Source organism: Perognathus longimembris, chromosome 3, assembly GCF_023159225.1.
Source record: "Perognathus longimembris pacificus isolate PPM17 chromosome 3, ASM2315922v1, whole genome shotgun sequence".
Classification (NCBI taxonomy): domain Eukaryota; kingdom Metazoa; phylum Chordata; class Mammalia; order Rodentia; family Heteromyidae; genus Perognathus; species Perognathus longimembris.
In genome coordinates, this window is record NC_063163.1 from 46,855,613 (window position 1) to 46,876,748 (window position 21,136).

Consider the following 21,136-nt stretch of genomic DNA (forward strand, 5'->3'; position numbering starts at 1 on the left):
CATTAAATGACCATTTTTCAGGGACTTGAGCATTTTAGACAGTGCGATTGACCTCTGCTCCATGGCACACATGTGCGCTGGTAGAACAAGTAGTCTGACAGGTTAAAAGTGAAGCGTCTGAAGCAAGAGGTTAATTTTAGATTACCTGAGGTGAACAGACCACTTATTCTAGAATCCTTCCCCTAAATCCTTTACCTCTCCTTTGCCTCTTTGAACCTCTGGCCTGCCTGCCTCCTCCCTCTTAGGGAACCTTGTGCTGCTGATCTTAAGAATTGTTTGGGAGCAACAGAAAGTTCCCAGAAAGCTCCTTTTGAAGATAAATAAGGAATTCCTAATAGAATATTTGAACTTTATTCCTAACATCTGCATTGTTAGGCCTAGAGATGTGACATGTATGTTCTTTCTTTTTTTTTTCCCCAGCCCTGGGGCTTGAACTTAGGTCCTGAGCACTGTCCCTGGCTTCTTTTTGCTCAAGGCTAGCACTCTGCCAACTTGACCCACAGCGCCTCTTCTGGCTTTTTCTATATATGTGGTGCTGAAGAATTGAACCCACGGCTTCATGTATATGAGGCAAGCACTCTTGCTACTGGGCCATTCTCCCAGCTTTGTGTGTTATTTCTTGTAGGAGAAAAGTCATATGATTCGAATTACTTCCACAATAGAGTAGACAGAATTTCCATTGAGGACCACAATCCTCCTACACTTGAGTAAGTTCTGTGTCTCATTCACGGTCAAAAGACTATTAAATTCATTGGGCTTGAATTTTTGGAACTATCTTTAATCAACTACAAATCTTCTATGTGAAATCAGGGAGATGATTTGGCTCTCAAGAGAGGTCACGGACTGGTTGGCCAAAGATCCTCAAAATGTTGTCGCAATTCACTGCAAAGGAGGCAAAGGTAATAATGTTTTTCTTTCTGTTCCTTTTTTTCTAAAGATAATAAAAAATAAATGTTAAATGGCTAGCAGAGGATTCATACTGCTATCATCAGAATTAATATTTTAATATTGATTTTTAACTATTGGTTAAGGCTGAAGAAAAGAAGGATAAAAAGGAAAAAGAGAAGGGGGAGGGAAGAAGAAAGGGAAAGAGTAAAGAAGGGAAGAAAGAAAGAAAAAGGGAGCTAAAGAAGGTTAAGGGTATTTTCCCGTAATTACTGATGATTTGGGTTTCTTCATCTGATTTTTCAGTTTATATGTGTCAAGATATAAATTCTTGGGGTTAAGATATTTTGTATTTGAAAGTCCCCGCCAAGTATTGGTGGTGGATGCTTATAATTGTAGCTTCTCAGGAGGCTGAGTTTTGAGGATCATGGTTCAAAGGAATTCATGAGACTTTTGTCTCTAACCAGCTGAACGCTGGAAATGGAGATGTAACTCAAGCAGTTGAGTGTCGGGGCCTCTGAGGACCCCCTCTCCTCACTTCTCTGGAGGAGATGCCCAAATGTTGGGGTCTCTAGGACCCCTTCCCCCCCATCTCCTGGGGGAATGCTTGAACCTCAATTTATGAAAGAAACTCCGCCCTACCCCTCATACCGGCAGAAGGAGTAAGGCGTGTCCTTACCGGACTGCTCTAAGCTGAAGTGGGATACCGAAATCCCTTCCTCGGCCCCCCATAATGTGTCAGGAGCCGCAGGACAAAGATATCGGGGAGACGGTTGGATGGTTGAATGGGTCTCCGCCGCCCAGAGGGCGGGGAGAAGAATTTATTACGATGACAAAGGCTGAAGGGGAAGGACTTGGGGTGACTGACTGATTGGCTGACTGGGATGTCCATCAAGTGATGTCATGAAACTTCCTCTGTGGGCGGGGATCACAATCCCCCAAGGGCTGACAGGTGCCCGCCCCAGGGGCTGGGGCTTCTCTTCCTGTTAAAGGCTAAAGCCAGCTGTGGCCTCTTAAAGGCACAGCTGTCCCCAACAGTAGAGCACTCTGCTTGAGCAGAACAAGCCAAGGGAGATCATGAGTTCAGGTCCATTACCAGCACATTTGCAAGTGCACACATGCACACACACACACACACACACACACACACACACACACCTAGCTGGGATTACAGATGAGAACCACCTTGCCTGGCTCTGGTTTATCTTTGAGTTATATTGATTAAAATAAGGTTTTTCTATATCTCAATTTGAAATTTTGACATAGGCACATCCAAAATGAAAGAACTGATACCAAAGCACACTCTGAGCATTTCTGAGTGTATTTTTATGCTGGACGAAGGTTTCTTGAACTAGTTTCTTTTCTAGGGCGAACCGGAACAATGATCTGCGCCTGCCTTATTGCAACTGGAGTGTTTTCAACCGCCGAGGTAGGAAAGACGTTACTGTACTCTGTCTTATATGTATTGAATTTTTTGGCTCTGAAATATTCCTGGCAAAATGTTAAGAAAATTCTTGGATCATGGTACTCAGGTGAAAGTCTGGATTCGTGTGGCCTTGTTTAATGTTCAGTTATATATGAGCCTGGTACCGTTCTGAGCCAGGACTATGGTGAGAGCAATGAAGCAAAGATTGAAGAGAATGCCAAATTTAGAACACCTAAGATATAAACAGCATTTTAAGATACATTTTTATTGCCTGTAAGTAATTGTACAAAGGAGTTGCCATTCAACAAAGTAGCTTATGATGATAGTGCATCTTGATCAATGTCATCCTTTCATCATTCTGTCCGTCCTAAACCCACCTCTTCTCTCAATTTACTTAATTTTGTAGGATATGCGTTGAATTGTATGACTGTAATGAAGTACTTAACAACAGGAACCAAGGAAAAGTTGGGCATTTGTGACTCACACCTGTGATCTTAGCTACTCGGGAGTCGTAGAAGAGGAGGATTGTGGTTTTAGGATGGTCTGGGCAGAATAGGTCATGAGACCCCTTTTCTCAAGTCACAGCTGGATGCCCAGTGATATGCACCTCTCACCCCATGCTATGTGAGAAGTTGAGAATAAGAGAGTCACATACCCAGGCCGGCCTGGGCAGGAAAGGCAACAAGACTGCAGCTCCGCACAGGGAAGCCTGACACCGGTTGTGAGCACCTGCCATCCCAGTGATGATGGACAAGTCTGTAGTAGGGAGCTCAGGTGCATGCCTGAGTGGTAAGCAAGCATTTATACTAAAATTAACCAGCAAAAAAAGGGTTGAGAGCATGGTTTAGCAGAATCAGAGCCACCTAGCAAGTATGAGACTCAGAGTTCAAAAGTCAGCTCTACCTAAGTAAATAGAAAATAGAATACCAAAAAAAACCCCACTAATGTCAGCTTGTGTGTGTGTGTGTGTGTGTGTGTGTGTGTGTGTGTGTTTCTGTTGTACTGGGGTTTGAACTCAAAACCTCCTGCTCCCTCACTGAGCTATGCCTCTAGCTCCTTTCTTCCTTTCTGCACTGGCTATTTTTGACATACGGTCTTCCTAACCACTGGCAATTCTCTTGGCCATGCTTCTTTTAGGTTTTCTGTCCTGGCTTAGATGACAGGTGTTTGCCACTACATCCTGCTACCAGGCCAGGCTTCTCTTGAGATAGGGATCTAGAAGGCCAGGACTTCCCTCATGCCATGACCGTTCAGTTCTCAGCCTTCCAAACAGGAGGATTGCAGGTGTAAGCGCTAGCATCTACCTGATGCCATGATTCTAAATGAAGACAGGAGCCTATATGTGCAGAATGAAGGTAAAATGAGTAAAGCCAGGTTATGCTAACGCAAAATAAACCATGGCTGGTCATGGTGGTGCATTCTGTGATCCCAGCAATGAAGAGGAGGAGGCGGTAGGAAAGAATCAGTAATAGATTTCAGGCTACAGCTCTGGTCTACACAAAGAGAAAAGAAGTCCCTCAGCAATCAGATGCTTCTGTAACCTTTCCAATAGCGTGACTTCCTCCTTCTCCAGAAGTAGATCATGATTAACGGGACAGGGTTCCAAAGGACTTTGAGCACCTTTGAGTTCTACACATTGATAAGAGTTACCCCTTTTCAACTCAGAATACAGTCCGTCCTCTGTTTATTATCCCTGAGAGCCCATATCTGGGGGATGTGTGGCCTTTAGAAATGTCTGCAGCGATACAGTAAGCTGATGCACCTTGTGAAGTGGGGTGCAGTCCTACTGACATGCTCTTGCCAGAAAGTTACCGCCTGCAGGATGTACCCCCAACAGCTCTACTCACCTGTTGGCCTACAGTCCAGAAGGCTTAGGTTTTGCACCATGGTCCACTCTGCATTCCCACCCTTCTGTATTTCTAACTTAAGCCACACAGGTTTGTTCCCTGAGGTCCCCAGGTGTGGGGCACACCTGGAAGTCAATTAGCTGGCCCTGCCTGTTTCTCAGTCTTGGGACCACATGTGGCTAAGATGGCGGTGCCTAACAACAATGCACAGCTGCTACAAGTGTCTTTAGTTATAACCTGGAGGCGGTTCTGTGGGGGGTGACGCCCCCCCCCCCCTTTCGCCCTTGATGGACAGCTCATCCCTCCCCTTCCGGATGACCCTTCTCCTTTCTTGGCTCTTCTGGTCGGGGCGTGCGTTCCTGTCTCTCCGATACCCAGGGCCATGGGCGACATCACATTTGCCTCCAGGCTGGGCTGGCTGGATCAATATTTTTATCCTAAGGGCCTGGGGTAAAGATGAAATGTATGCTCTAGGACAGTGCTTTCCAAATTATAACCAGAGGTATAGAGAAGGAGACAAAGTATGAAAGCATAAGTGTTGGGTTTGTCTTGTTCTGTGTGTGTGTGTGTGTGTGTGTGTGTGTGTGTGTGTGTGTGTGTGTGTCCTATGGATTGTAGTTCCAAAACGAAATGCTGGGAGCTGCAGGCTGTGCTCCCCCTGGCTGCTGTCCTGCACGTTGCTTGGTTGTCTTTTGATTTCAGTCTTCTCATTTGTAAAATGGAAGGTAGGAAGAAGAGTTGGACCAGTAGATTTCTAATGTCATTCCAGCTCTAATGTTCCATGTCTCTCTGAGTCTTACACTAGAGAGGTTCTTGACATGGCTTTATTCAACTTTGTTGTTCTAAGTAGCTCTGCTCAAAGACTGCTGATGTGAAGGTCAACTGTGGTTGTATTGTCACCTTTTCTGTAGGAAAGCCTCCAGTTTTTTGGGAACAGAAGAACTGGCCAGAGATTAATCTCAAAATTTCAAGGCGTAGAAACACCATCTCAGGTAAGTTTACTCTTTTGAAAGGGAGTTTTTTGTTTTGTTTTTATGGGGAGTGGTCAGTGACACCTTCAATTTGGTCACATTTGAAACTCTTCTCTCACAATCAGTTAGGGGGCAACACTTGTGCCTTGTGACAGTTCCCTGACCCCTTCCAAGTCCCCAAGCCACAGCCCCCGGGGCTGCCTAGGCTGGCTTCTCCCCAGAGCATCCTACTTCCCATTGTGCACCTCCCCTCCCCAGCAGGCAGGTCCCATGCCTGGGATTTTCCTGGCTCCTGAAAATTCTCTCACATCTTCTGGCTTTTGATTTCCCTGCAAAGAGGGATTGATATTTCACAAACCCCTGCTAAGACAATGCACAATTCAACCTCTGTAGAACATCACAAGGATTGCTCCCTGCTGATCCCACTTGTGTGGGAGAGAGGAAGACAGAGGGGGAAAGAATGAGAGGCAGAGAACAAGAAATAAAGGCAGAAGGGGAGGCGGGGGCTGGAGGCGGGGTAGGGAGGTTGTTGAGTTTAGAGCCCGGCAGAGACCGCTGAGACTCATTCCTCAGGAACACGGCTGTCAGGGAGACCTTTCCACACCAGCTCCCGTCCTTCGCGAATGGTCTGTGGGAACTTGCGGCCAAGACAGAGGATATCAATAGGGCCGGACCTAGCTGCAACGGGAAGTCATGTCCGTTTGGGGTGGTGGCCTTATTGGCGGGTAGGGCTATATTTAAACTCCCGGACCCATTAAGTTGGTTCATATTCCGATGCGCGCACAGCCAGGGTGGCGGCAGAGTACGCATGCGTGGCTCCCAGCAGAGTGGAAAGCACACGGGCCACATGCACTCGCGAAGGAGAGGTAGTGGTGGCAGAGAAAGGGGCACGCACACTTGAGTCCTCGGGTTGCCCTGGGCTCGCGGGCGAGTGGGACACACTTCTCGGGAGGAGGGGGTGGGAGGCCCTTGGGCTCTTGGCTAGCAGAGCTCCGCGCATGCTCGGGAGGGGCTGGGGAGAGAATAGGAATTAGGAACAAAGCAGGGGCCAAACCCCCTGATCCCCCGTCGGTACCCTGGACTGGGACGAAATAAGGGAGACCCCCAAGTCGTCCCCACTTCTCGCCAAGGAGCAAGATCCCCTGGAGATCCTCATCCCCAAATATATCACTGAGGCTCTCAGTCTCAATACTTGCAATGATGAGGCCCAAGTAGTTCTTGCTTTGCCACTCAAGACTGTTCCCAAGCGGCATTGACACCTGGGACAGCAGCAACAACAGCAGCCACAGGAAACATCCGGAGGGACAATAGCCACACCGCGCTGCCCACAGTCCCCCTCACCCCCTCATTCCACGGGGAGGGCGCCACACAGCAACAGCAGCAGAAGGGCCAGAACCGCAGTGCCCCCCAACCCTATGAACTCAACACAGCCATCAACTGCAGGGATGAGGTATTATCTCCCCTTCCATCTGCCCTGCAGGATTCCTCAGGCTCCCTTTCAGCCCTTTCAGCTGCCTCAGTAACCTCTGCACCCTAATCTTCCTCCTTCCTACATCACAAATGTCACAGGACCTCCAGCAATGGGAGGCAGGGGCTAGGGGTGGACGGCAGGCTTCCAAGGAAAGGGGCCAAGGGAGTGGGGGAGGCCACCACCATCACCTGCTACCTGCAGCAGGCTTCAAAAAGCAACAATGCAAGCTACAGTATGGGAATTACTGCAAGCACTATGGGTACCTGCAATCCTTCCCGTGAGGATGGGCACCTGCAGGTGCTGAAGCCTGAGTGGTTTAAGGGCCAGGACATCCTAGATCTGGGCTGCAGTGTGGGCCATCTGACCCTAAGTATTGCCTGCAAGTGGGGCCCATCGCGCATGGTGGGACTGGATATTGATGCCCGGTTGAAACATGCAGCCCGTCAAAATATCTGATGCTACCTGTTCGAGGAGCTGCGTCTCCCACCCCAGACCTCTGTGGGGAATGCAGGGGCATAGAGTGAGGAAGGGACTGCCACCATCTGAAAGAGAAGCTGCTTCCCAGCCTCGCTACCAGCCAGCCGGGGTCCTATTGCTGCACCCCAAATGCCCTGAATGGAGTGGACACCTCTGTCTTCCTCGACAATGTTGTCTTCCTCATGGTAACTAGGTGCTGAATCGAGATGAGCTAGTGGAGGCCCAAACACCAGAGTATGATGTGGTGCTCTGCCTCAGCCTCACCAAGAGGGTGCATCTGAACTGGGGAGATGAGGGCCTGAAGCACCTGTTCTGCTGGATCCACAGGCACCTATGCCCTGGGGGCATCTTGATCATGGGGCCACAACCATGGTCCTCCTGGGCTAGAGAAACACCCTCAAGGAAACAATCTACAAGAACTACTATCGAATCCAGCTGAAGCCAGAACAGTTCAGTTCTTACCTGACATCCCCAGAGGTGGGCTTTTCCAGCTATGAGCTTGTGACCACACCCCACAATACCTCCAAAGGCTTCCAGCGTCCTGTACACCTGTTCCACAATGCCTGTTCCCCCAGCCACTAAGTGGCTCCCTAAACAGAAAACACAAAGAGTCTGATCTTGGTGCTCCTGAAGACCTGGGTGATAAGGGTTTTTTTCCTTCCTAACTCCAAAGTTTCCTTTCCTTGGGTCTGCAAAGAAGGCTTAAGTTGCTGCCCCAGCCTGGTCCCTATGCCCTGCACCTGAGCAGCAAGGCCACCTGTGCTGGAGTAACTGTCATCTTTCTCTCCCCCAGCCTGCTGGCTGGAGAGCATGGACTGTTTTGCTGACTTCTGTTCTCCTGGGGCATGGGAAGTGTGGGGAGGGGCCAAATTCTCTAGCCCCTTCCTCCTGTTCTCCCAGGAAGATTCCAACTTCTTGGCCTGGGGTTTGAGGGGGAGCTCAACAAGGAGGCACACAGATAATGTAAATGGACTGAAAATTCCTCCTGCTACTGTCCCCCAGTGGGAGAGGGGATTGGGTTTGGAATGTAAAAACAGCACAATAAATATGACACCTAGGGCAGTGACCCCCACCAAAAAAAAAAAAAGGAAGGAAGAAAGGCAGAGAGAGAGAAGGAAAATATGAAAGAATGAAAAGGGAAAACCATTCTAAATCCTGTGATTGCCAACACTATCATGTATTACATTACACATTCCCTATTTGTAACATCCATTTGAACTAGATTCTATTACCCTATTTTTTTCCTCGAACATGTTTTATTATGGAAACATAAAAATTTCCAAATATCTTGGATTTGACTGTTGGTCACTGGGACAAATGCCTGACAGAAGAACTTAAGAGGGGGGAGGGAGATTGAGTGAGGCTCATGGTTTCAGGGGTGACTTCATGGCCACTTGATCCCATTGCTTTGGGCCTGAGGTGAGACTGAAAACTCATGTCAAGGAGGGTGTGGTGGAAAAGCCTACTCACCTCAGTGTGGCCTGGAAGCAGAGAGAAGCAGGAAGGGGCAGGGACATCCTTCCCTTTCTTCAACCAGGCCCCATCTCCTCCACTAATGCTGTAAACTTCTGAAGCCATCAGTGGATTGGACTTTTGAAGCAGTCAGAAGCCTCCTGAGACAATTACTACCCAAAGGCATGAATCTGTCCACTGGTACATTGGGGACTGACCTTTGGCACAGAAGCCTTTTAAGAGCACATTGCATATCCAAACCTGAACACATGAAGATGGAATCATATAGTATATTCCTCAGTCATCATCTCAACTCACAACCAGTCATGCTTTAATCTTCTCTTCCCACTCTCCTCAAACCCTGGATGGCCCTTCCTACTCTTTCTTTCCTAAACCAGGATTGCATTGAAGGGAATTCCAATCATCGGTTTCTTTGATTTCACTAGTAGTTTGAGATGACACCCAATGTATGCACTCCCCAAAAGAACAAAAGAAAAAGAAAAAAGAAAAACACCTGTTTAGGCCCTGGTGGCTCACATCTGTATCCTAGCTAGTCAGGAGGATGAGACCTGAGAATTGGGGTTCGAAGCCAGCCAGAGCAAGAAAGTCTGTGAGACTCTTATCTCCAATTAAGCACCAAAACATCTGGGGTTGGAACTGTGACTCAAGTGATAGAGCACCAGCCTTGAGCAAAAACAAAACAACTCTGGTTGGCAATGGCTCATACCATAATCCTAGCTACTCAGGAAGGTGAGATTTGAGAATCACAGTTCAAAGCCATCCCAAGTAGGAAATTCTGTGACAATTTTATCTCCAATTAACCACCAAAAATCAGATGTGGAGCTGTAGATCAAATGGTAGAATTGAGCACAGGAGCTCAAAGACAGCTCCCAGGACCAGCATACCCCCCCTCCACGAAAACCCACGTGATAGCATTGGTTATACCCCAAATTGTACTTCAGTAATACCTGTGTAATATCAATTGGTATGTAACTTTCCATAATAGGCTAAAATCCCCTTTTATTTTAGTTCTTTCCAATCGAGTACTAAATAAGAGTACATATTTCAGTCATTCCCAATCCTCTTCAGTTAAAGTTTATTAATTTCTTACTTTTCATACTTCTCATAATTTATTTACTGAAGAAACCAAGGTGTTTGTCTCCTACAGTTTACATTCCAAAGTATAATAAATCATGTACAGACTTCCTATTCATTATCATTTAATATAGTCAACAAGTATGAGTGGGCACTTTTATGCAAATTGAGAATTTGAAGTTTGGGGAAATTTAATGTGTTGAAGGAAGCACTCAAATGCAGATCTGTCGATGTCCCAGCCCATCATTTCCCATGCCATGCGCAGCTCATCCACAGTGCCTTTTCTGTTTCTCTGCACACCAGGTGGCAGCCTGTGGGGGCTTCCTAGCTGTGGATGTGGCTGCAAATGGTTTTCTTTCAGAGATGTGATGGCTGTGAACAGAGCTCGGCCTTGCAGCAGACACTACCAGTCTCCAGTACGGGCCACAAAATCTCAGCCTAACCCATGGATAGGTTTTCCCTTTGCCCAAGTCACCCCACAAAAATAAAAAGAAGTATCAGTAGAGGCTAAACAGCACATGAACTTAGTGAAGTCCATTGCTAATCATGCCCTTTGCATGCTCACATCCACAATGGCTTCCTGCTACAGCAAACTAAATGTTCTGAGCTGAACCTGAGGTCTTCTACATTGTGATTTTTCCAGTCCTTGCTCTCACCCTGTGTATGTTACATCCTGCAGGCTATCATCTTTAGGAGATTTGCTGTTTCCCAGCATCCCGAGCCTTTGTTCACATGGACCCTTTCCCGAAAGACTCTGACCTCCCTGGGCCCTTTGAGTTCTAGTAGCCCTTATGGGTATGTTACAGAATGTGTCCTTTACTCTTTAGCTATTTCTTATTTTTATTTTATTGTTAAGGTGATGTAGTTAAAGTTACATATGTATGGTAGTGAGTACATTTCTTGTCGAAATTGTTACCTCCTTTATTTCTCTCATACCTTCCCTCCTCCCCAGTCTCCCCCGACCCCAAGTTGTACAGTTACTTTTCAACACATTGTATTGTATTGTATCACTGATGCATTGGGTTAGCTTTTCAAGTACAATGTATGTATCTCCCTTAAAGGCAAGGCCTGTGTCCTGCCAATCTTGCCACCCTTTGCATCCCAAAGTGCTTTGCTCCTGGTGCAGTATCTTCCTTGTTTGGATGAGTGCTTCCCTGCTTGTGTGTCAGTTGTGGAAGCCCCTGTTGCTTTAAGCTGCTTCAGGGGAAGGAAGTGTGAGACCAGAAGCAGCTCCAGGGCCCTTTGTGCAGAAGTGGAGAATCTGGTGGCAAGATGCAAGGGGAGGTTACCTGTAGCTCCTGCGCAGGTCTGCAGGCCTGACCCCTCTTTCACTTCTGCAGTCATGTAGTTTCCCTGCCTGCAGCCCTGACCTGGGGAGCCATGGGTGAGAGCTCTGCTGATTCCCAGGGAGAGCAAGGCAGGGTACAGAAGTGTTGTCAAAGATGCAGGACTGAGTCCCCCTCTGCTGGATGGTCCTTCCTACACACTGCCACATTCTGCCCTTCCTTGTGGCTATTCTCCTTGCCACCCGAGATTCAAGATCTTTTAGAGCCTTTCTCACTATAGCTCTTTCGTTTTGTGCCAGTACTGGGTCTTGAACTCAGGGATCTGCTGCTTGGGAGGCTTGACCTGCTCATAACTGGCACTCTACCAGTTGACCCACACCTCTAGCCTGACTATTTGCTAATTCATTGGAGATGGATTCTCCAGGACTTTTCAGCCCTGGATGGCTTCAGTCTTCAGTCCTCTCAGCCTCAGCCACCTGGGTAGCGACCATTACTGGCATGGGCCAGCACCCAGCACACTGCTTGTGCCAATTGGAGATGTATTAGCTAACTTTATCAGCTTTCCCAGTTGGCTCAGCACCAGAACTCTTCAGTTCCTCCACGGGTGATCCAAGGAAAGCCCTGTTTGCAACTTTTTATAGAGGAGGAATATCAATTGAGATAATTCCAGGGTTTCCTTACAACAACAAATTTGGAAAAAGGTCTGATGAAGAAAGTATAGCCTTTTGAGACACCCCAAAATGACATGTAATCAGATCCTGCTACTATGTGAGGTCTCTTTCTCCCTTGATGAAAACTGTCCACCAGAACCAGTCCTCCCTCTAAGTCACTACAACAACTTCCACCATAGTTGTTTTTCCCCTTAGTTGACCTCGCAGTCATAAGGACTTGCTCCTTCCATGTTACTCCCTTCAGGTCTGATTTCAGTGCTTTTTCCCATGGTAGATAATTAGGCATGAGACAAATACATAAGAATGTTAATTATGCAATGGAATACTATAAAGGTTTACTTTTTTCTTAAAATTTTTATTTTCAGAGGGGTTACAGTTACATATGTAAGGTATTGAGTACATTTCTTGTCACCTCCTCCCTCCTTTTCCTCCCACCCTTCCTTCTCCCTACTCCCCTCCCTCCCCTAGTGGTACAGTTGGTTTACAACATAGTGTCTTGTAAGTATTGGTACTGCTGGTTTATTATGCTAAAAAAGAGAGATTAGGATAGTGTCTTTAAACATTGCATCCCCACTAAAATGGAAGCTTCTGTTGCTTTACAGAGTCGTTATGTTGGATATTTCGAAACATTGAAAAATGTATATAATTTGAATTTACCAGTTCAAAAAACCCTCAAAATTGAAAAGATTATACTTTATTCCATTCACGGTAAGTGCTTTAGAATTGAAGGATGGGACCGGAGGATGCACTTCCCCACTCTTTGAGAGGGCTTGCTCATGGTCTTGTGCATAGAGGATCGAAACTCATAGGTGTCTGATGTTTCCCACACATGAACTCCCCTCTGGAGCTGCCCACTGGGCAGGCGATGCTTGGCCATGTCAGCAGCTCTTAGATGTCTCTCTGTTTCCTTAGCGCATTTCCACTTGAGGGGGAAGGGAGTGTCCATCCCCTTGCCTCTGTTCTCATGGCTCCTAGTCTCAGGATGGGTAGGCGACATTAGGAGAGGAGACCCGTGAGATTGCTTCTTTCCCAGACCCACTTCTCGTTAACAGTTCCGCTCAGCAACAGTGTCCCTGCAAGGTTTTCTCGAGTCCTTTTTTCTCATCATAGTATTCTTCTTTCCCTCTTCCCTCTTCCTCTGAGCATCTCATCCCCAGCACTCCGAGATGCCATAAACAACATGGGTGATAGCAGAAAAGAGAAATAGGGGCACAGATTGTAAAAAGCCAACTGCAAGCTGGGTGTTGATATGGTTCCTCACTACTTGGGAGACAGAGCTCTGGAGAAGCAGTTTGAAGTCAGCTCAGGCAGAAAAGCCTGCGTCCCCATCGGCAACATCACCAGAGAAGTAGGGATGGAGGCTCATCAAGGGATGAGCGCCAGTGAGGTACACTGAGCAAGCTCAGAGCTCTGAGTTCAAACTCTGGTACCAGGAAAGAAAAAAGCTGATCACAGTTTTGGATTACAGTACCGGGTACTACAGAGAAGCCTCCCAACGGGCAGCTTGGACCCACACACACCTAAATCTCCATAAAGATGGAAAAGTAGGAGAAAGTGGTGTTCTACCAGAGTCCCCTAGCTACAAAGAGGTGCTACCTACCTCCAAAGAAATGAGACTGCCTGTGTTCAGCTTCTGGCCCCTTCTGGGATGATAGGTACATTCACTCAATGTGAGTGCTCAATGTGCAGCTCAATTGAGCTGCTCTTTCTGTTGGGTTCTGGCTATTATAGTTTCTTTCTGTTTCTGTCTGTGTGTCCTGTACGTTTTCTGTTGGGTGGAGTTCCCCTCTTAGAATTCGCTGTAAGGCTGGTTTTTATTCACATACTCCTTTAGATCCTCTTGGCTATGGAAAGATCTGGTTTTTCCCTCGAAGGTGAATTCTAGTTTGGGTTGATATCTAATTCTGGGTTGGCAATTGTTGGCCTGGAGGACTTGGATTGTGTTCTTTCATGCTCTTTGCGCATTGTAGGTTTGTGTAGAGAGGTCTGCTGTGATTCGAATCCTTTTCCCATTGTAGTATAGCTCTTTCTTCGTTTTGGCTGCATTCAAAATTTTAGCTTTATTCTTGAGATCTTAAGTCTTGATTATTATGTGCCTGGGCGAGGATTTTTCTAGGGTCTTGTCTGCCAGGTGTCCTATAGGCTTCGGTTAATGGGTGAGGTCCCTTGTGAGATTGGGGAAGTTTTCTGCAACTCTATTGAAAATACGTTGTAGCCCTCTGCTCTGGTATTTGGCTCTTTCTTCTATTCCAATTATGTCCATATTATATCTCTTGTCTTTTTCCACTAGCTCCTGGATTAGTCTACCCTGGAGTGTGGTAATTTTCTGGTCCTTATCAGCTGCATCGTCATCCAAAAGAGAGATTCGGGATTAGATATGATCAATTCTTTGTGCTGTGGCTTCTAGCATGGAGTTTATGGATGTCAACGAGCTATTTATGGTTGCCAGATCAGCTCTGATCGTGGAAATTTCTTCCTTTAAAGAGTTGTATTTTAAATCTATTTTTTCCATGCATTTCACTTCTGAGGATGTTAAGGTCTTCTTTGACGGAGGATTGCACTGTATCCATTTTTGCTTCCATTTCTTTCTTGACTTCCTAAAGGTCCTTCGAGACTTCCATTCTAAACACCTGGAATTGTTTTCTGAATTCGTTCCTGAGGCTTTCCATCATTTCTGCTATCATAGTCTCAGTTGTTTTTTTATTCTCCATCTCCTCTTCAGTCGTACTACTTTTTGGAGCTGGCGAGTTGGCTTAACCTTTCATGAAATTTGTAATATTTCTTTGTGATTTGCGCATCTGGAGATCTGTAGGTAGCACCCTTGACTTGGCTTTGTGCTGGTTCTCGCTGGTCTGTCAGTGGAGACTTGTTTGTGTCCTGGCTCTGGGTTTGAGTTTGGCTGTTGAACCTTACTGCCCAATGGGTGAGTGTGACCGTCTCGGTTGTTGCCGAGTCAGTCAACCTCACTGCACTTCGGGGTGGGTAGGTTCTGTGTCTTTCTCTGCAGGACAGTACCCTGCCATTGTGTTTGCGAACCCTAGTGTGTCCCTGGTGGGTGTTTGTGGATCGATGGTTCAGTGTGGCATGGAGACTTTTCTCTTCTTTGATTCTTTTCCCACTAGGTACCGTGGTCAAAAGAGCTCACCTCTCAGCTTGAGAATTGCCTCTGAGAGCCGGCTTGCCCATCTGTGTGGAGTACCCCTATCAGAGCGGGTGTTGCAGCTTGCCCGCTTGTGCGCTTCCGTGGAGGATTGGGCAGGATATCCTCCTTCTGGAGAGCTAGCACGCTGACCCACGCTGGCCCTCCGGGGGGGGCACGTGTGTGCACTCCAGTGTTTCCTTTGGTGGTGTTCTGCCCTGAGTTGTTGGAGGGTGCTTGTGCCCTCTCACAAGTCTGCTGTGGGGAGCGGTATGTGTGGACCCCATCAGGTTCAAGTGTCTGGGCATGGGTTGGTGCCCACAGACTCTCTGCGCCTCCCCTGTGATGGGGGCGTGTGTTCGGGCCCAGGTGTCCCTGCTGGGCTGGTATTGCACACCAGCAATCCTGTGACTGTTGTTCAAAAAGTCCACATGGACCAGGGCACCTCTGGGTCCCGGGTCTCTCTGGGGGGGGGCTGGTGCAGACAGGTTCGGGCTCCCCAGCTGGGGCTTTGGGGGACACCTGTCTAAGGTGTTTCCCGGTCACTTTGTTGGGCGCTGCTCCACCTCTACTAGCTCCCATGTCCTCCCAGAGAGCCATCAGTTATGGGGCTCCTTTGTTCCCTCGGGGTAGGGAGGGGGAGGGAGGGAGCTCTAGCTTCTTTGTAGGTTTTGGGTCTCTGCTACAGCTGGTATCCCATTGGGGTGGGGGGGGGGCAATGGGGAACTTACTGGTCCTGGATTGTGTGTGTGTCCCGTGCTGCTGTGGGCTTTTCGGGGCTGGGGTGCTGGGGTGTGGTAATCAGTTGTTTGGTGGTGGCAATTCCAGCTCTCCCCATCCAGCTCTCCCCTTCTGTGCCGCCTGGTTCCCCTGCTGCTGTTGTCTGTTCCTGGCCGTTCAGTCCCACACCTCCGGTTCTGTGCTGCTGTCTATCTCGGTCGGACTGCTCTCCGTCTGGGGTCTGTGGAGCTCCTGTTGTCTGCACTCCTGGCGTGACTTTTCGGCTGTTGCTTCTCTGATCCCTGACGGTCTGCGGTCCCATTTACTGGTGCCGGGTCCCCTTTCCCAGCCTGGCCCTGTTGTTGGCCAGGGTCGGCTGGGGGAGGGGGTACCCCGGAGATTTTCCGGCTCTGTGCAGGTTACAGGCTCTTCTTTTTTTGTTCTTTTTCGTTTCCTGGGTTTCTCTGTTTGTTCGGGTTGTTGGGTTTGCTGTTCTCTTGCTGGGGTGTTGGGTGTTGGAGTTCTCAGCTCATTAATCTGTTGAAGCAAGTTGGAGTGCCTCCCTGTTGTGATGGCGCCATCTTTCACTCTTGCCGAAGCCATGCAACTGGAAGAGGGAAGGGTAGCAAGAAACCAGGCTTCCTTATAGACATTATTCACATAGTGGTAAATAAACAAAATTAAGAGAAATCAAAACAAAGCAGGAAGAGCAATCAAACATGGTTAATTAACTTTTTGTGAAGGTGAAGCAGGCAGGGTTGAAAGGAAAAAGTTAATTGTGGGCTCTGCAACCAGGTCTTTGAGGAAATGCTAAGGGAAGTGGGGCCATTTGAACTGAGGTAAAGGGCATGGGTTGCACAGTGATGGCTAAGACCAGTCATCCTAGCTACTTGGGAGCTGAAATTTGAGGATTTGGGTTTGACTTCTACCCCAGCAGAAAAGTCCTTGAAACTCTTATCCACAATTAACCAACAAACAGTCAGAAGTGGAGGCTTAGTAGCCCAAGTGGTAGAGCACCAGCTTTAAGCGAAAAACTCAAGAGAAAATATAAGGCCCTGAGTTCAAGTCCCAGTTAAGTGAAGTAAATCAGATCTACAGAGAGAAAGAATGTAGATCTAATTTATAAATAGACAGGTATACATATATGAGGATTTATGCAAGTGCACACAAATGGACTGACCAAAGTATGATATTTGCATGGGAAAATGCAAATGAAGTAATTCCCTTAATAAAAACCAACCTTACAGTTCAACAAAAAGAATACGAGGAAACTGGCACTTGGAGAGCATGGGTTGGGGGAGGTCAAGGAGAGGAGGATGGTAGATAAGTGAAGAGAAATTGGGCAAATTCAGTCATGATATTTAAGGCATAGCCTATAAAACTAGGAAAATTGAGGAGAGGGTGGGCCGGAAGGGATGGCAAAGAATGATGAACAGAGTAATATCCACAGATATCACTTACAAACTGGTTTCCTAATGGTAACCACTTTGTACAACTACTTAAAGATAATAAAAATATAGTTTAAAAAGAAAGAGTGAAGCGTAAGACCATTTGTCGGGAACATCTACAAATAGGAAAGTTTGAGTATGGCTTTCCTATATTTTCATTGAGAGTGACCTCAAAATTGACTTTAAAGTAGGGCAAGAGGAATTTAGACTGTTATGGAAGTGTAAAGAAAGCATCGCATTAGCAAGACGCTTGGTTGATCACCATCCCAAATTCCTTTTCTGGAAAGCTGAAGCTTTCAGAAGCTAAATATACTGCATATATTTTTTTCTCTTTCTCGCTAATCTTATAAACTCTGGTTTAGGAAACAGAAGCTGGTTCAAAGACAAAATTTGTACAAGATGAAATGATTAAATATCACCACAGTGTTAATTGGCATTGCTTTTTCTTTTTAGTCTATCAAGTTAACTGGCTAGACCTCTTGCTCTGTGCTCTAACAAGTCTGTGGTTCTACTTTTATTGAGGTGTTGGTCGAGGAGATGGAACCGACCTAACAGTAGAAATAGTAATGCAGCAGAAGACCGTGTTTACTTGCACATCTCAAACCTGCACAGTGAGTGAAAGCATTTGAACTAATTCTGGTGTTTGCTTCAAAGCTCACAGTCAAGCAGACATGGTGCTCTTCCAAACCATCACTCACCACACGGATGCATGCTGCTGAGCACTGAGTCCAACCAAAGCCTTGCTTCAGACAGTCCTTGCAAGACTTTTCCCAAAATATGCTTCAGTTCACAGTTCCTTTGTCTTCACTTGCTCACAAATGTTAGGCAGGTCCCCAGAAATCAATCCATGTTTTAAATTCCTATGTCTGGTCAGTATTTGCCATATTATCTTCCTTTTGGTCATTTTTTGGGTCATTTATTGTAGAGCACTGATCCTCCAATTTAGTGTTCTTGAAGATCACGCTGGCCTTGTGAAGTGCAGCTTCTGCCTCCTAAGTAGGATTCAGAAAATTGGGAATGGGCACAGAAGCTCTTGGCTCAACAGAGTCCTCAGTGACTCAAACTCAGATGCACAGGGTCTGCCACCATGAGACACCTGGTGAGAGCGTGTGGACTGAGGAGAAACCGCTCCACACACAGCAGTGGGGACGACAGTACTGGACTGTAATGGTGCAGAAATGCTCAGGACTGTAGACCTTTTCTGGAAGACATAAGCAAGTTGTCTTTGTGACCCAAAAGTGAACTTTTAAAATTCCTTCTCAGGTTCTTGTTATAACTTCTACACACACACACACACACACACACACACACACACAGACACACACACTATAAACAATAAGTTACTAAGTCAATGTTACAGGCCATAATTATCCAGCCACTGTGTCACATAGGACGTGCCCCCAGCTATTGCTAGGACTTTTCACTCTTGTTTTCCTGGCTCTTAAACTCTCAAGTCATAGCAGCCCTGGCATAGCTGAGCTATTCCGTCAATAGCTTGACCTACAGCCTCCCATTAAAGGAGGATGGGTCACCCTTCTGGCTCTTCTAATCCAACTCTAATTTCTATTCATGTTTCTGCAGGTCTCTCTTCTCAGGCCTGGACTACTCCTCATTTATCCAAGTCCCTAATGACCAGCTCAACTTCTACTTCCTTGGGGAAGTTTTCCTATTCAGCCTCTCTGCTATAACCCCCACCTCCACACACCCACACACTGCATGATTGCACACTCAGTCTTCTTTATACAGCTTGAAAACAATATACTATTGTACTATTGTTCTTTATGTATAAAAACTCCTGAAGAGATTGAAAAAGCATGAGGTTGTTGTTTGGAGATTTGTTTTGGGCCCCATGAGGCCTAGCATAGCCTCTCTCATTATAGAACAAAGGTGAATCAGTATCAAAGCAATACCTAGAATAATTTCAAAGTTGTTAATCCTCAAAACTTGACTTTTTTTTTTGTCACTCCATTCACTGGAATCTGGCATTGGTCTCAGATGAGATTTTTTAAAATATAAAAACATGATTAGTTATGCATACCTTTACTGAATATCAATGTGAGCTTTAAACGAGCTTCATCGTGCATTGTCTTGAAAAGAATATGAAAATCAGATGATTCACATAAACCTGTAATGTTGATTAGGTTAAACTCTAGTACAAAAATGAATTCATTGCTTCTCGAGAGTGCCCTATTATAACCCTTATACCAATAGAATTATTGTAAAGAAAAAAAAAGGATTACTATTGCTTTCTATATGCAATGACTGGGCCATATAACTGAGAGTATATAATGAATTTTGGATGCCTGGCTGGGTGAAAATGAATACTTACCAGCTACATTTACAGTTCCTAATTCCATGTGTTTTATTCATAGGTACTCCATGACAAAGAGACGGACAGAGTAATATTTGTTATTCCTGACTGTCCCGACTTATGTGGTGATGTGAAAGTAAAGTTTTTATCACCTGTGAGTAAGAGAAAACCCTGTATTGCTTTTATCTGGATTTTGAATGATTTTGGTTTGGGATTTCCTTTGTTTCATTTCCTAACAAGAGAAAACAATCCAGGTACAGAAAAGGGGAGGAAAACACAAATCAAAACTATCACAATTTTTAAAGTGTGTTTGTTTTTTTTTTCTAAGTTAGTATTTTTTAACCTGTCCTTGGGCTTGAACTCTGGGCCTGGGCCACTGTCCTTGAGCTTCTTTTGCTCAAGGCTAGCACTCTTCCACTTGAGCCACAGTATCACTTCTGGCTTTGACTGAGTGGATTACTGGAGACGAGTCTCATGTATTTTTCTGCCCTGGTTGCCTGTGAACTCCAGATCCTCAGATCTGAGACTCCTGAGTACCTATGATTACAGGTGTAAAGCCACCAGCTACGTTTTTTTTTTTTCTAAATTCTATGCAATTTAACATCTGTTCATTTTCAAATAAGAAAAACAGGATGTTAAAAAGAAGGTATTTTTTACACTTCAGAGCAGTATTGACAGTTTTGTGCCTTTTAAACATATTGCCATCAATTCATTTACACATGATCAATAACTGGGGGAGATTTTATCTATTAACATAAAGATCATTACTGTAACAGTCATGAGTATAATTTCTATTGATGACTTGTACAGTGTTATGTCTGTTTTGTTTATAATGAATTTCAGTGACTCAGTAGTTTTATCTTTCTATTAAGTCAGCCATCACCACTACCAACAAGGAACTTAAATTTCATTCTCTGCCTTCATGAGTAAACATACTCACTCCTGAAGGAGTATCTGTTAGCTATTAAGATGGTAAATGTGTTGAAGCAAATGACCTGGGTAGTCGTTATATTGAAAGGCTTCCCTTGGATAATGGAGCCAGTCTGAATTATTGCTCAACCAGTGGTCTGTAAGCAGAAACAGTGGTTTCTGGACTGGCTGGGGGGAGCTTGGTAATAGCTAGTTTTAGCGATGATTAATTATCAAGGGTAGAGATGTGAAGGCATATTTTTAAAAATTTAGAAATTTCTTTGCTCACATTTTATGTGTGTGTGTGTGTTTTTGTTGTTTGTTGTTTTGTTTTCACAGTACCAGAGTTTGAACTCAGGGCCTTGTGATTTGTTTAGTTTGCTTGCTTGGCTGGGTCTCTATCACTTGAGCCATGCCTCCAGCCCCGATTTTTGCTGGTTATTTTGGAAATGGGATCTGACTTTCCTGCACAAGCTGTCTTTCATCCTCCAGATCTCAGTCTCTTGAGTAGCCAGTTGTCACCAATATGAGTGGTTAATTATTCAAAGTAGCTATCTAGATGGTAGGAACATGTTATATTTCTTCTAGCTTGGTGTCAAGGACCTTCTCTGGAGAGCGAGTGTAAATTGCAGCTTTGCTCTGATGGGCTCCAGGTGAGATGGCTGTGGAGGCAGCCTTATCTTTCACAGGATGATTGTTTACCCTGGTGGGTAGCCTAAAGCCTAAGTGCCACCCCGGTGACCAGGTGTCCTTCTCACAGGAAACTTGTTTACTGGCAGATGCCCTGAGGCTCGGGCTGACTTGTGGCTTTTAGTTTCCTCCTACCAAAGTAGATACTGCACGAAAGCCCTGAAAGCAGACACAGGCTTGTGCATGCTGCTCAGGTAAGGCACCAACAAGGCAGCACAAGGAAACACAGAGAACAGAAGCAGTTTATGACAGAGAGAGGGGAAGGCTAGTGGAAAGAGGAGAGCCATCCAGGGGAAATGCATGCCCAACCAGCGGTGGGGAGTCATAGGCACAGGGAG

At 46.0% G+C, this 21,136-nt stretch overlaps 1 protein-coding gene and 1 pseudogene across 1 annotated transcript in view; both read left to right on the forward strand.

The window, feature by feature from the left end:
* The window catches only part of LOC125347598 (phosphatidylinositol 3,4,5-trisphosphate 3-phosphatase TPTE2-like), a 93,189-nt gene that overhangs the window by 54,910 nt on the left and 17,143 nt on the right, over positions 1–21,136 (forward strand). Inside the window, 7 exon segments of the mRNA XM_048340597.1 lie at positions 626–707; positions 811–899; positions 2,253–2,314; positions 5,070–5,150; positions 12,184–12,289; positions 17,423–17,499; positions 19,261–19,353. Of these exon segments, the coding sequence (XP_048196554.1) occupies positions 626–707; positions 811–899; positions 2,253–2,314; positions 5,070–5,150; positions 12,184–12,289; positions 17,423–17,499; positions 19,261–19,353 (590 nt within the window).
* On the forward strand, positions 5,823–7,659 carry LOC125349715 (annotated as a pseudogene).